Source organism: Hemitrygon akajei, chromosome 31 (assembly GCF_048418815.1).
Source record: "Hemitrygon akajei chromosome 31, sHemAka1.3, whole genome shotgun sequence".
In the NCBI taxonomy this organism is placed as follows: Eukaryota; Metazoa; Chordata; class Chondrichthyes; order Myliobatiformes; family Dasyatidae; genus Hemitrygon; species Hemitrygon akajei.
This window is the reverse complement of record NC_133154.1, coordinates 12,662,981-12,679,195: the sequence shown is the minus strand read 5'-3', so window position 1 is coordinate 12,679,195 and position 16,215 is coordinate 12,662,981. Positions and strand designations below refer to the sequence as shown.

The 16,215-nt window shown below is 51.8% G+C and overlaps 1 protein-coding gene across 1 annotated transcript in view; it reads left to right on the top strand.

The window, feature by feature from the left end:
* The window catches only part of sacs2 (sacsin molecular chaperone 2), a 79,899-nt gene that overhangs the window by 44,714 nt on the left and 18,970 nt on the right, over nucleotides 1-16,215 (top strand). Inside the window, exons 2-4 of the mRNA XM_073033441.1 lie at nucleotides 4,507-4,596; nucleotides 7,335-7,422; nucleotides 15,972-16,083. Coding sequence (XP_072889542.1) covers nucleotides 4,507-4,596; nucleotides 7,335-7,422; nucleotides 15,972-16,083 — 290 coding nt within the window. The remainder of the gene's footprint in view (nucleotides 1-4,506; nucleotides 4,597-7,334; nucleotides 7,423-15,971; nucleotides 16,084-16,215) is intronic.

The following is a 16,215-nucleotide window of genomic DNA, read 5'->3' as shown; positions in this document are numbered from 1 at the left end:
TACACCTTGCCCAAGGGTGAGCTGCAGGCTAGCAGAGAGAAGGAGTGCCTTACACCTCCTTTGGTAGAGACATACTCCACCCCGCCACCCTGACAATTATGATATTACTACTATTACAGAGATATGGCTACAGAGCGAACAGAGGTTAGAAATGAACATCAGGGTAATTAAAATTTAGAAAGGATGAAAAAAAATGGAGATGTGGCGTAGTGTTGTTAATAAACATGAAACCAATGTTGTGATGAGGATAGACATTGACTTGGAAAATCATGGTGTGGAATCAATATGGGTGAAACTAAAGACCAGCAAGGGGCAGAAACACTAATGGGGATTGTCTGTAGATCCTGACAGTAGCGGTGACATAAGTAATGGAATGAAATTGGAAATTAGAAACATACAACTGCAATCATGGGTGACTTCAATTGACTTATGGATTGGTCAAACAAAGTCCAGATTCATTGTATACTGGATATACGTCTGGGTGCAATGAAATTCCTTACTCATGTGAGCACCTGGAAGGGGATGTAAAGGAGTTTATCAGTGCAGAAGTTTGATAGCAGTAGTTGTGTAGTTGCAGAAGGCATATGGTGTGTTTGCTTTCATCAACCGTGGGCTTGAGTTCAAGAGCCGTGAGGTAATGTTACAGCTATATAAGACTTTAGTTAGACCCCACTTGGAGGACTGTGTTCAGTTCTGGTCACCTCATTACAGGAAGGATGTGGATGCTATAGAGAGAGTGCAGAGGAGATTTAGGTAAGATAAAGGTAACATATCTGAACGACTGGTATCCTGTCGCACTCACATCAATAATAAGCAAATGCTTGAGAGGCTAGTCAAAGAATTGCAGCATGCTACCACCCAAACTGGACCCCTACAATTCACCTACCGACACAACTGATTGACAGATGACGCAATAGCCACAGCTCTACACACCATCGTTACACATCTGGAAAAGAAGGATGCTAATGTGGGAATGCTGTTCTTGGCCTACAGTTCAATTTCAACTCCATAATTCCCTCCAGGCTTGACAAGAAGCTCAGACACCTCGGCCTTCACCCTGCCTTGTGCAGCTGGATCCTGGACTTCCTGTCAGATCACTAGCAGGTGGTAAGAATGGGCTCCCTTACCTCTGACCCACAACACAGGTGTCCCTCAGGGCTGTATCCTAAAACCTCTCCTTTACTCTCCGTATACCCATGACAGTGTTGCCACCCACAGCTCCAAACTGCTAATTAAATTTGCTGACGATACTTCATTGCTTGGCCTTATCTCAAATAATAATGAGGCCGTCTACAGAGAAGAATTCATCACCCTGACACAGTGGTGTCAAGAAAACAACCTCTCTCACAATGTCGCAAAAACAAAGGAGCTGGTTGTGGATTACAGGAGGAATGGAGACAGGCTAACCCCTACTGACATCAATGGATCTGGGGTTGAAAGGGTGAACAGCTTTAAGTTCCTCAGTATACACATCACCAAGGATCTCACGTGGTCTGTACATACCAGCTGTGTGGTGAAAAAAGCACAACAGCATCTCTTTCACCTCAGACAGTTAAAGAAGTTCGGTATGGGTCCCCTAAATCCTAAGAACTTTCTACAGGGGCACAATTGAGAGCATTCCGACTGGCTGCATCACTGCCTGGTATGGGAACTGTACTTCCCTCAATTGCAGGACTCTGCAGAGAGTGGTGCGGACAGCCTAGTGCATCTGTAGATGTGAACTTCCCACTATTCAGGACATTTACAAAGACAGGTGTGTAAAAAGGTCCTGAAGGATCACTGGGGACCCGAGTCACCCCAACCACAAACTGTTCCAGCTGCTACCATCCAGTAAATGGTACCGCAGCATAAAAGCCAGGACCAACAGGCTCCCGGACAGCTCCTTCGACCAGGCCATCAGACTGATTAATTCATGCTGATAAAATTGCCTTTCTATGCTACATTGACTGTCCTGTTGTACATAATATTTATTACAAATTACTATAAATTGCACATTGCACATTTAGACGGAGACGGAATGTAAAGATTTTTACTCATGTATGTGAAGGATGTAAGAAATAAAGCCAATTCCATATAAGACCTTAGATCTGGAGTACTGTGTTTAATTCTGGTCACCTTGTTATAGGAAGGATGTGGATGCTATAGAGAGAGTGCAGAGGAGATTTACAAGGATGTTGTGTGGAGTGGGGAGCATGCCTTATGAGAATAGGTTGAGTGAACTTGGCCTTTTCTCCTTGGAGTGACGGAGGATGAGAGGTGACCTGATAGAGGTGTATATGATGATGCGGGGCATTGATTGTGTGGATAGCCAGAGGCTTTTTCCCCAGGGCTGAAATGGTTAATATGAGGGGGCATTATTTTAAGAGGCTTGGAAGCAGGCATAAGGGATGTCAAAAGTAAGTTTTTCACACAGAGTGTGGTGGGTGCGTGGAATGCACTGTCAGTGAAGGTGGTGGAGGCGGATACAATAGGATCTTTAAAGAGGCTCCTAAATGGGTACATTCTGTTTAGTAGAATAGAGGGCTATGCGGTAGGGAAACTCTAGGCAGTTTCTAGAGTAGGTTACATGTGGGCCGAGGGGCCTGTAATGTGCTGTAGATTTTGTGCATTCTATGTTCTAAGAAGCTATTCTTGAATCTGGTCGTATGAGTTTTCAATGTTACTGTAAACCAAAGGAAGAGCCAGGATGGCAGACATTCCTGATGATATTGTTAACCTTCCTGAAGCAAGTTAATTAGCAATAATACTCTGAAGGAGGATTTTCTGTTCTGTGTATGCAATGCTTGTTTAAACCAATACCTTGAGAAACATACCAGGGAAGAGAAAAACATAGACTAAGTATAGTACAACAATAAATAAATAATCAACAATCTTGTTGAGTGTGGTTCTCAAAATGGAGAGTGAAAGAGAATCAGAGGCTAAGTTCCTGGAACTGAAGGAAGGAGACACCAAGAGTAGGAGGCGTGAATTGCCTATAATTGGGAAATTTTACTGAATGGTCAATGGTGGAAAACTTATATATGCATGACTTAAAACTATGATTTATTTGTGTTTAGCACACAATAATTCAGAAAAGAAGACTCAGTCATGACTTCTGAAGGAAATTAGTGATAATATTACATCCAAAGAGAAGGCATATAAAATCGCCAGATAAAAAGATCTGAAAACTGGGAGCAATTTCGAATTCAGCAAAGGAGGACAAGAAAATAGATAAAGAGGGGGAATTGGAGTATGAGAGTAAGCTTCCAGGGAATATAAAAGAAACTGATAATAAAACCTTCCATAATATGTGAAGACAAAACAGTTATTGAAATTACGTGTAAATTCCTTACAATTAAAATTGAGGCAAACTATAGCTAGGAACAAAGTTAGTAATTAAATATACAAGGAGGGATCTTCTGGTACAGTGTTATAAAACATTGGTTAGGCCACAGCTGGAGTACAGCATGCAGTTCCAGTCACCATGATGTGATTGCTTTGGAGACGTTACAGAGGAGCTTCACTAGGATGCTGCCTGGGATAAAGTGTTTCATTTATGAGGAGAGATTGCTTAAGCAAGAAGCCTCAGACACTGAGTATAAACAAATATCATCACTTTTAGCGTGGTTGAACTATTGCAAAGCATCAGTACCAGTATGCAAATCAATGCATTAGACTCGATAAGTTAATTTCTTGTTTCTTCAAATTCCTACGTGATACAAGTAGTCTGAAATTATATTTGTGTTTAGCTTTAAGTGGTCTGAAATAAACATAAAGAAACACTTCTGAGGAAGCAACGCTTTTGAAAAAAATTGTTGTCCGGTATAATTGTTGGCTTTTCTTCCGATTTGATCTTCACGAATTCTAGATTAAATACAAGTCTGAACGCTTGCTAATATTTGTATGGGTATTTGTGAGGTGGGTGACTATCTTTTAGAGTCACAGATGGATGCAGCACATAACAGGCCCTTGAGATCATTACGTCCTTCCCAACCAATCCACTAATCCTGCATTATCTCCTGTTCGCTACATACTATTAAGTCTCTACAGATTCTACCACTCACCTCCACACTGGGAGCAATCTTCAGTGCCCAATTAACCTACTGGCATGCATGTCTTTGAGATGTGGGTGGTAATCAGAGCACCCAGAGGAAACCGACATGGTCACAGAGAACTTGCAAACTCCACAAGGAAAGCACCCCAGGCCAGGATTAAGCTTAGCTGTGCCACTGTGCATTTTCTGAAGCTCTTAAAATTGTTCCACTGAAGGACTTAGGCTAAAGATAGTTCTTTTTCAGATAACGAAGATTATCAGCAATCTGGATAGAACAATCCACAAAAAGGAAGAAGGAAAGCACTCCTTCAGTGACTATTATGGTTTACGAGCATCTAAATATTTTGTAGTAAATCAAGTACATACAAGTACATTTCTTTTTACCACTTGGAATTAAGATATGTTGACTAGGCTCAAGTTTCTTGATATTCCACAGTCACTAGTGATAATTGTTTCTTTTAACTTTCATTAAGGTACACAGCAGCATCTCGATTGATGTCTTCTTTACTGCGTCATGAAAGTCGGGCTGGTGGCAGCATCAGCAGCAGTAACAAAAAAATCAGGTATAATAATGGAAGGGTCAATAATACGTTGAAGCAACAATTATATTCAGAATGTGCTCATGTATTTGTAGAGTGGAAAATCAGACTAACTGGGTAATGTTCAGGGACAAGCATGGAACAATATAGATCTGTATAAAAGCTCCCAGTCAAATTTCTGATATTTCTCAAACATTGATTCACATTTTTGTTTTGCACAGCCTCATTTGGACTTAACCTTTATAATGAACAAATCTAGTCAATTAGTTGGGTCAATTCTTCTGGTCTTTATATATTGTATATGAGGACAGAAGAACATTATTTGGGCACTTTGGTGGCATAGAGGTTAGCTTACAGCTTGGGACATCAGAGTTTGGAGCTCAATTCTGGCGCCATCTCTAAGGAGTTTGTACGTTCTTTCTGTAACCGTGTGGGTTTCCTCCCAGAGTCTAAAGATGTACCAGTTGGTAGGTTATTGTAAAATTGTCCTGTGATTAGGCTGGGTTAAATAGGTGGATTGCTGGGCAGTGCCACTTGTTGGGCCAGAATGACCTGTCCTGTGCTGTATCTCTACATACATACATAATTAAGAAAGAAAGTCCAACAATGTAAGGGAATTGTATAGCCCGTCAAGTTTTCTGCTGCTGGCATGATATTCTTCTATTTCGACATTTGAGGGTTTTTTCCCTTAATGCATCCCGTTGAAGATAATTTCTGGTACATACTTGAGTTCACCTGGTCTTCCTTGTATCTCTTTTAAATTTGGGCTGAGAAAGTTTTCAGCACAATGCCCCCCCCCAAAAAAAAACTGGATTGCACAGATGAAAGCATATTAATGTAGTGTTAACACATTTTGCCTACATTTTCAGTTGAGTTCACACTGGTCTTACAACTTGGCTAAATTGTAGAATGAAGTTCAAAATGATGCAGCTGAGTTGCAGGCAAGACAAGCAAAGCAGGAGGAAAGTAGTAGAATTTTATCACCTTTGTCACCAACCTCTACCCTGCCCTCAAATTTACCTGGAATATTTTTGACACTTATTTTCTGGATCTTTCTGTCTCTATCTCAGGATATAAACTATACAGCGATATTTACCATAAGCCTGCAGACTTCCACAGCTGTATTAACCACACCTCCTTCCACCTTGTCTCATGTAAGGGTGTCATCCAGTTCTCCCAGATCTCCATCTCCATTGCATCTGTTTTCAAGATGAGGATTTCCACTGTGGTACTTCTGATTTTCAAGATTCAGGATTGTTTAATGTCATTTCCAGTACACAAATGTAAAGGAGAACAAAATAATTGTTACTCCTGATCCGCTGCAACACAAAAAAACAGAATAAGATAAAAAACAAAATAATAAAAAATACAATATATATAAATACATAAGATAGCTTCTGACATGTCTTTTTTCTTCTGGAAATGTGGCTTTCCCACTGGCATAGTTGATGTGCTTACATGCATTTCTTCATTTCTCACATGTCTGCTTCACCACTCTCCTTAAACAGAACAGATGGAATTTCCCTGGTCCTCACCTTTCATTCTACTTCATGCACATCCACCATATCACTGCCTCCACCAGCTCCAACAGGATCCCACCACCAGTCACGGCTTTCCCTCCCCCTCCCCTTTTTGCTTTCTGCGGAAACTCCTGGTCAGCCCATCCCATATGTCCCATCATTTGCTGTCCCTGGGACTTTCCCCGAGGTGCAACATTTGTCCTTACACCTCCCTCACCAACATCCAATGACTTAAACAGTCTTCCTAATTTTTATGTACTTCCTCCAGTCTGGCCCATGAGGCCAAAATGTGGCTTCCTCCACACTGAAAAGACTAAGCATAGACTAGGTAATGATTTTGCAGAGCACCTGTTCTCTCTCTGTAATGAGCACCTTGAGATTTGGATGCATGTGCTTTCAGCTCCCCATCCTACACCTCACCATTCCATCTGTCCTTTGGCCTATTGCCGCGGTAAAGCTAAAGTAGAACTACTCCTTGTATTCCTCTTGGGTAGCCTACAGCCCAATGTTAATAACATTTAATTTTCCAATTTAAGGTAACTCACTTTCCTCCTGACCTCCCTCACCATCCCATGGTCCTTTTCAACTCTCACTAATCCACCCAAGATCTCTCTCACTCTCTTAACCTTTTCAATTCCCCCCACCCTCATTACCTAGACTTATCACATTCCCCCATCTTGTTTTATCTCCCATTTCCCATCCACCTATCCATCTGGGTTTCTTCTTCCCTTCTCATTGGTTCCATCTGCCTTTCATTCCCCCTTCATCTGGATCCATCTATCACCTACCAGTGTCTGTATAAAGTTATTATAAAGCTTTGTGGCACATTACCTCTATCACCATTTCCATTAAACCAGTTCTGATTCAATTTGAAGGGAAAGGAGCATGCCTGGAACTGCAGGAGATACATCTAAAAATGAGGTGCTGCTAAAATTATAAAGCAGGACTACATGTATTCTAAAAAGCAAAGGCAGTATTTTATAATCACTACAAATTAAAGCCCTGTAAGCTTGCTACATCCAATTCAGACCAGACCACTAACAAAGAGGTTTCAGGAACAGGTTTATGCTGAGTGTTGGCAGAGCCCAACACACAAGTACTAAAGTCCAGTGTACATTTTTATACTGAGCAGCCTGTAAGGTGAAATAAAGTAATTGGATACAGCAATTATAGAAAAAAGCCATGATACAACAGTCATTTGGAATTAATGCTCAAGTCATAGATGAACTTTTATTAATATAGGAAGAAATTTGGTGCAACTGCTCCACAATTTATTGATTATCTGAAAGAGATACTACGTCGATACCCCGATGGAGGCCAGATTCTTAAGGTAAATGCTCAATTTTGAGGACCAATTTTGTCCCTAACAAAGTTTTTGCTCCTAACATACCCGTAGAATCCCTTAGGATTCTCCTTCACCTTGTTTGCTAGAGCAACATCATGCCTTCTTTTAGTCCTCCTGATTTCTTAAGCGTTCTCTTGCATTTCCTGTACACCATAAGCACTTGCATATACTTACAATGCACCTCCTTTTTTTCTTAACCAGGGCCTTAATATCTCTTGAAAACCAAGATTCCCTACACTTGTTACCTTTACCTTTTACTTTGACAAGCACATACAAGCTTTGATCTCTCGAAATTTCATTTTTGAAGGCCTCTCACTTTCCAAGTACACCTTTGCCAGAAAACAGCCTGTCCCAAACCACATTGCCAGATCGTTTCAGATCATTGGCCTTTCTAATATTTACAACCTCAACCCACAGACCAGACCTATCTCTTTGCATATTTACTAATGGCACTGCGGTCACTGGATGCAAAGTGTTCTCCTACACAAACTTCTGTCACCTGCCTTGTCTCGTTCCCTAACAACAGATCCAGTATCACACACTCTCTCACTGGGGCTTCTACACACTGATGAAGGAAACTTTCCCAAAGCTCCTGCTGACTGCTCCTGTGGCCCCTCCCACAGACCCCCTGCTGACTGCTCCTGTGGCTCCTCCCACTGACCCCCCCTGCTGACTGCTCCTGTGACTCCTCCCACTGACCCCTGCTGACTGCTCCTGTGGCTCCTCCCACAGACCCCTGCTGACTGCTCCTGTGGCTCCTCCCACTGACCCCTGCTGACAGCTCCTGTGGCTCCTCCCACAGACCCCTGCTGACTGCTCCTGTGGCTCCTCCCACTGACCCCTGCTGACTGCTCCTGTGGCTCCTCCCACTGACCCCTGCTGACTGCTCCTGTGGCTCCTCCCACTGACCCCTGCTGACTGCTCCTGTGGCTCCTCCCACAGACCCCTGCTGACTGCTCCTGTGGCTCCTCCCACTGACCCCTGCTGACAGCTCCCGTGGCTCCTCCCACAGACCCCTGCTGACTGCTCCTGTGACTCCTCCCACTGACCCCTGTCTGACTGCTCCTGTGGCTCCTCCCACAGACCCCCTGCTGACTGCTCCTGTGGCTCCTCCCACTGACCCCTGCTGACTGCTCCTGTGGCTCCTCCCACTGACCCCCTGCTGACTGCTCCTGTGGCTCCTCCCACTGACCCCCCGCTGACTGCTCCTGTGGCTCCTCCCACTGACCCCCCCCCGCTGACTGCTCCTGTGGCTCCTCCCACTGACCCCCCCCCGCTGACTGCTCCTGTGGCTCCTCCCACTGACCCCCTGCTGACTGCTCCTGTGGCTCCTCCCACAGACCCCTGCTGACAGCTCCTGTGGCTCCTCCCACTGACCCCTGCTGACTGCTCCTGTGGCTCCTCCCACAGACCCCTGCTGACTGCTCCTGTGGCTCCTCCCACTGACCCCTGCTGACTGCTCTTCTGGCTCCTCCCACAGACCCCCTGCTGACTGCTCCTGTGGCTCCTCCCACAGACCCCTGCTGACAGCTCCTGTGGCTCCTCCCACAGACCCCTGCTGACTGCTCCTGTGGCTCCTCCCACTGACCCCCTGCTGACTGCTCCTGTGGCTCCTCCCACAGACCCCTGCTGACTGCTCCTGTGGCTCCTCCCACAGACCCCCCGCTGACTGCTCCTGTGGCTCCTCCCACAGTCCCCTGCTGACTGCTCCTGTGGCTCCTCCAACAGACCCCTGCTGACTGCTCCTGTGGCTCCTCCCACAGACCCCCCGCTGACTGCTCCTGTGGCTCCTCCCACAGTCCCCTGCTGACTGCTCCTGTGGCTCCTCCCACAGACCCCCGCTGACAGCTCCTGTGGCTCCTCCCACAGACCCCCTGCTGACTGCTCCTGTGGCTCCTCCCACAGACCCTGCTGACTGCTCCTGTGGCTCCTCCCACTGACCCCTGCTGGCTCCTCCCACTGACCCCTGCTGACTGCTCCTGTGGCTCCTCCCACTGACCCCTGCTGGCTCCTCCCACTGACCCCTGCTGACTGCTCCTGTGGCTCCTCCCACTGACCCCTGCTGGCTCCTCCCACTGACCCCTGCTGACTGCTCCTGTGGCTCCTCCCACTGACCCCTGCTGACTGCTCCTGTGGCTCCTCCCACTGACCCCTGCTGACTGCTCCTGTGGCTCCTCCCACTGACCCCTGCTGGCTCCTCCCACTGACCCCTGCTGACTGCTCCTGTGGCTCCTCCCACTGACCCCTGCTGACTGCTCCTGTGGCTCCTCCCACAGAACCACTGCTGACTGCTCCTGTGGCTCCTCCCACTGACCCCTGCTGACTGCTCCTGTGGCTCCTCCCACTGACCCTGCTGACTGCTCCTGTGGCTCCTCCCACAGACCCCCTGCTGACTGCTCCTGTGGCTCCTCCCACTGACCCCTGCTGACTGCTCCTGTGGCTCCTCCCACTGACCCCTGCTGACTGCTCCTGTGGCTCCTCCCACAGACCCCCTGCTGACTGCTCCTGTGGCTCCTCCCACTGACCCCTGCTGACTGCTCCTGTGGCTCCTCCCACTGACCCCTGCTGACTGCTCCTGTGGCTCCTCCCACTGACCCCTGCTGACTGCTCCTGTGGCTCCTCCCACAGACCCCCTGCTGACTGCTCCTGTGGCTCCTCCCACTGACCCCTGCTGACTGCTCCTGTGGCTCCTCCCACTGACCCCTGCTGACTGCTCCTGTGGCTCCTCCCACTGACCCCTGCTGACTGCTCCTGTGGCTCCTCCCACAGACCCCCTGCTGACTGCTCCTGTGGCTCCTCCCACAGACGCCTGCTGACTGCTCCTGTGGCCCCTCCCACAGACCCCCCGCTGACTGCTCCTGTGGCTCCTCCCACTGACCCCCCCCCGCTGACTGCTCCTGTGGCTCCTCCCACTGACCCCCCCCCCGCTGACTGCTCCTGTGGCTCCTCCCACTGACCCCCTGCTGACTGCTCCTGTGGCTCCTCCCACAGACCCCTGCTGACAGCTCCTGTGGCTCCTCCCACTGACCCCTGCTGACTGCTCCTGTGGCTCCTCCCACAGACCCCCTGCTGACTGCTCCTGTGGCTCCTCCCACTGACCCCTGCTGACTGCTCCTGTGGCTCCTCCCACAGACCCCCTGCTGACTGCTCCTGTGGCTCCTCCCACTGACCCCTGCTGACTGCTCCTGTGGCTCCTCCCACTGACCCCTGCTGACTGCTCCTGTGGCTCCTCCCACAGACCCCCTGCTGACTGCTCCTGTGGCTCCTCCCACAGACGCCTGCTGACTGCTCCTGTGGCCCCTCCCACTGACCCCCCGCTGACTGCTCCTGTGGCTCCTCCCACTGACCCCCCCCCGCTGACTGCTCCTGTGGCTCCTCCCACTGACCCCCCCCGCTGACTGCTCCTGTGGCTCCTCCCACTGACCCCCTGCTGACTGCTCCTGTGGCTCCTCCCACAGACCCCTGCTGACAGCTCCTGTGGCTCCTCCCACTGACCCCTGCTGACTGCTCCTGTGGCTCCTCCCACTGACCCCTGCTGACTGCTCCTGTGGCTCCTCCCACTGACCCCTGCTGACTGCTCTTGTGGCTCCTCCCACAGACCCCCTGCTGACTGCTCCTGTGGCTCCTCCCACAGACCCCTGCTGACTGCTCCTGTGGCTCCTCCCACAGACCCCCCGCTGACTGCTCCTGTGGCTCCTCCCACAGACCCCCCCCCCCTGCTGACTGCTCCTGTGGCTCCTCCCACTGACCCCTGCTGACTGCTCCTGTGGCCCCTCCCACTGACCCCTGCTGACTGCTCCTGTGGCTCCTCCCACAGACCCCTGCTGACTGCTCCTGTGGCTCCTCCCACAGTCCCCTGCTGACTGCTCCTGTGGCTCCTCCAACAGACCCCTGCTGACTGCTCCTGTGGCTCCTCCCACAGACCCCCCGCTGACTGCTCCTGTGGCTCCTCCCACAGTCCCCTGCTGACTGCTCCTGTGGCTCCTCCCACAGACCCCCGCTGACAGCTCCTGTGGCTCCTCCCACAGACCCCCTGCTGACTGCTCCTGTGGCTCCTCCCACAGACCCTGCTGACTGCTCCTGTGGCTCCTCCCACTGACCCCTGCTGGCTCCTCCCACTGACCCCTGCTGACTGCTCCTGTGGCTCCTCCCACTGACCCCTGCTGGCTCCTCCCACTGACCCCTGCTGACTGCTCCTGTGGCTCCTCCCACTGACCCCTGCTGGCTCCTCCCACTGACCCCTGCTGACTGCTCCTGTGGCTCCTCCCACTGACCCCTGCTGACTGCTCCTGTGGCTCCTCCCACTGACCCCTGCTGACTGCTCCTGTGGCTCCTCCCACTGACCCCTGCTGGCTCCTCCCACTGACCCCTGCTGACTGCTCCTGTGGCTCCTCCCACTGACCCCTGCTGACTGCTCCTGTGGCTCCTCCCACAGAACCACTGCTGACTGCTCCTGTGGCTCCTCCCACTGACCCCTGCTGACTGCTCCTGTGGCTCCTCCCACTGACCCTGCTGACTGCTCCTGTGGCTCCTCCCACAGACCCCCTGCTGACTGCTCCTGTGGCTCCTCCCACTGACCCCTGCTGACTGCTCCTGTGGCTCCTCCCACTGACCCCTGCTGACTGCTCCTGTGGCTCCTCCCACAGACCCCCTGCTGACTGCTCCTGTGGCTCCTCCCACTGACCCCTGCTGACTGCTCCTGTGGCTCCTCCCACTGACCCCTGCTGACTGCTCCTGTGGCTCCTCCCACTGACCCCTGCTGACTGCTCCTGTGGCTCCTCCCACAGACCCCCTGCTGACTGCTCCTGTGGCTCCTCCCACTGACCCCTGCTGACTGCTCCTGTGGCTCCTCCCACTGACCCCTGCTGACTGCTCCTGTGGCTCCTCCCACTGACCCCTGCTGACTGCTCCTGTGGCTCCTCCCACAGACCCCCTGCTGACTGCTCCTGTGGCTCCTCCCACAGACGCCTGCTGACTGCTCCTGTGGCACTCCCACAGACCCCCCGCTGACTGCTCCTGTGGCTCCTCCCACAGACGCCTGCTGACTGCTCCTGTGGCTCCTCCCACAGACCCCCTGCTGACTGCTCCTGTGGCCCCTCCCACAGACCCCCCGCTGACTGCTCCTGTGGCTCCTCCCACAGACGCCCCTGCTGACTGCTCCTGTGGCTCCTCCCACTGACCCCTGCTGACTGCTCCTGTGGCTCCTCCCACTGACCCCTGCTGACTGCTCCTGTGGCTCCTCCCACTGACCCCTGCTGACTGCTCCTGTGGCTCCTCCCACTGACCCCTGCTGACTGCTCCTGTGGCTCCTCCCACAGACCCCCTGCTGACTGCTCCTGTGGCTCCTCCCACAGACCCCCTGCTGACTGCTCCTGTGGCTCCTCCCACTGACCCCTGCTGACTGCTCCTGTGGCCCCTCCCACAGACCCCCCGCTGACTGCTCCTGTGGCTCCTCCCACTGACCCCTGCTGACTGCTCCTGTGGCCCCTCCCACAGACCCCCCGCTGACTGCTCCTGTGGCTCCTCCCACAGACCCCCTGCTGACTGCTCCTGTGGCTCCTCCCACTGACCCCTGCTGACTGCTCCTGTGGCTCCTCCCACTGACCCCCCGCTGACTGCTCCTGTGGCTCCTCCCACAGACCCCCCTGCTGACTGCTCCTGTGGCTCCTCCCACTGACCCCCTGCTGACTGCTCCTGTGGCTCCTCCCACTGACCCCCCGCTGACTGCTCCTGTGGCTCCTCCCACAGACCCCCTGCTGACTGCTCCTGTGGCTCCTCCCACTGACCCCCCGCTGACTGCTCCTGTGGCTCCTCCCACAGACCCCTGCTGACTGCTCCTGTGGCTCCTCCCACTGACCCCCCCGCTGACTGCTCCTGTGGCTCCTCCCACAGACCCCCTGCTGACTGCTCCTGTGGCTCCTCCCACAGACCCCTGCTGACTGCTCCTGTGGCTCCTCCCCCCTGCTGACTGCTCCTGTGGCTCCTCCCACAGACCCCTGCTGACTGCTCCTGTGGCTCCTCCCACTGACCCCTGCTGACTGCTCCTGTGGCTCCTCCCACTGACCCCTGCTGACTGCTCCTGTGGCCCCTCCCACAGACCCCCTGCTGACTCCTCCTGTGGCTCCTCCCACAGACCCCCTGCTGACTGCTCCTGTGGCTCCTCCCACTGACCCCTGCTGACTGCTCCTGTGGCCCCTCCCACAGACCCCCCGCTGACTGCTCCTGTGGCTTCTCCCACTGACCCCTGCTGACTGCTCCTGTGGCCCCTCCCACAGACCCCCCGCTGACTGCTCCTGTGGCTCCTCCCACAGACCCCTGCTGACTGCTCCTGTGGCTCCTCCCACAGACCCCCTGCTGACTGCTCCTGTGGCTCCTCCCACTGACCCCCCGCTGACTGCTCCTGTGGCTCCTCCCACTGACCCCTGCTGACTGCTCCTGTGGCCCCTCCCACAGACCCCCTGCTGACTGCTCCTGTGGCTCCTCCCACTGACCCCTGCTGACTGCTCCTGTGGCCCCTCCCACAGACCCCCTGCTGACTCCTCCTGTGGCTCCTCCCACAGACCCCCTGCTGACTGCTCCTGTGGCTCCTCCCACTGACCCCTGCTGACTGCTCCTGTGGCCCCTCCCACAGACCCCCCGCTGACTGCTCCTGTGGCTTCTCCCACTGACCCCTGCTGACTGCTCCTGTGGCCCCTCCCACAGACCCCCCGCTGACTGCTCCTGTGGCTCCTCCCACAGACCCCTGCTGACTGCTCCTGTGGCTCCTCCCACAGACCCCCTGCTGACTGCTCCTGTGGCTCCTCCCACTGACCCCCCGCTGACTGCTCCTGTGGCTCCTCCCACTGACCCCTGCTGACTGCTCCTGTGGCCCCTCCCACAGACCCCCTGCTGACTGCTCCTGTGGCTCCTCCCACTGACCCCTGCTGACTGCTCCTGTGGCCCCTCCCACAGACCCCCCGCTGACTGCTCCTGTGGCTCCTCCCACAGACCCCTGCTGACTGCTCCTGTGGCTCCTCCCACAGACCCACTGCTCCTGTGGCTCCTCCCACTGACCCCCTGCTGACTGCTCCTGTGGCTCCTCCCACTGACCCCCTGCTCCTGTGGCTCCTCCCACAGACCCCTGTATAAAGGCGACTGTGGGCTGCTGCTCTCCCTCTCAGTCTCCAGGATGTAGTATGGTGGTCACTCACTGCTCGTTCCTTCTTCCAGTCAATAAAAGCCGATATCTCGCTTCCTAAGTCTCAGCGTGAGTTATTGATGGTGCATCACATACCTTTCTTATTTCTCAGTTCCACCCCTGGTGCCTCGCTAGTCAGTTCTGATGGAGCACTGCTGCAACATTTTCCTTGACTAGTAATGCCACCCCTCCTCCTTTAATCCCTCCTGCTCTGTCACATCTAAAAAATGGAACCCTGGAATGCTGAGCCGCCAGTCCTGCCCCTCCCGCAACCAAGTCTCAGTAATGGCTACAATATCATAATTCCAGGTGTTGATCCATGAGTTCACCTGCCTTTCCTATGATACTTCTTGCATTGAAATATATGCAGCTTAGGACAAGTTGTACTGTGCTCAACCTTTTAATTCCTGACTTTGTCTGAGCTCTTACCAACATCGGCCTCTACAGCCCCTCCACGCTGTTTTGACACTCTGGTTCCCATCCCCCTGCAACTCTAATTTGAACCCCACAGTGCAGCATTAAGAACCCTTCCCGCTAGGATATTAGTCCCCTTTCAGCTCAGGTGCAAACTGTCCCTTCAGTACAGGTGACACACACAAAATGCTGGTGGAACGCAGCAGGCCAGGCAGCATCTATAGGAAGAAGTACAGTTGATGTTTTGGGCCGAGACCCTTCGTCAGGACTAACTGAAAGAAGAGATAGTAAGAGATTTGAAAGTGGGAGGGGGAGGGGGAGGGGGAGATTTGAAATGATAGAAGACAGGAGGGGGAGGGATGAGGCTAAGAGCTGGAAAGGTGATTGGCAAAAGGGATACACAGCTGGAGAAGGGAAAGGATCATGGGACGGGAGGCCTAGGAGAAAGAAAGAGTGTCCATGATCCTACGCTCTGTCCGCCAGAGAAAGCAGGATCTCCCAGTGGCCACACATTTTAATTCCACGTCCCATTCCCATTTTGATATGTCTATCCATGGCCGCCTCTACTGTCAAGATGAAGCCACACTCAGGTTGGAGGAACAACACCTTATATTCTGTCTGGGTAGCCTACAACCTGATGGCATAAACATTGATTTCTCTAACTTCTGTTAATGCCCCCCTCCCCTTCTTACCCCATCCTTTATTTTCCCCCTTTTTTTCTTATTTTCTCTCTTTTTTCTCTCTCTTGTCCTTCTCACAATCACCCCTTTCCTGCTTTCCATTTCCCTCTGGTGCTCCCCTCCCCCTTTCTTTCAAAAGAAAGAAAGCTCTCTCGTCTCTCATTGTCATTAAACATCATAAATTGATTGGAGACAATTAACTGGAGAACTGAAGGAAAGGGATTGATTATCCATGCACTTGATTTTTTCTCTTTATTTCTAAGGAATTGCTTCAAAACGCAGATGATGCTGAAGCAAATGAGGTGGTGTTTATATTTGACGAAAGAACTTATGGGTCAACAGCTTTGTTTATGAAGGATCTTAAAAAGTTTCAAGGTACGTGAGTTTGACAGGTTAAACTACTGAAAAGTGAGAAATATTCTAAAGCAGATTTTGATCTTTATTTTCTCAAAACAACTGATAATGTTTCAAACCAAGTAATGTTTAAAAGATACAATCCAGCCCACC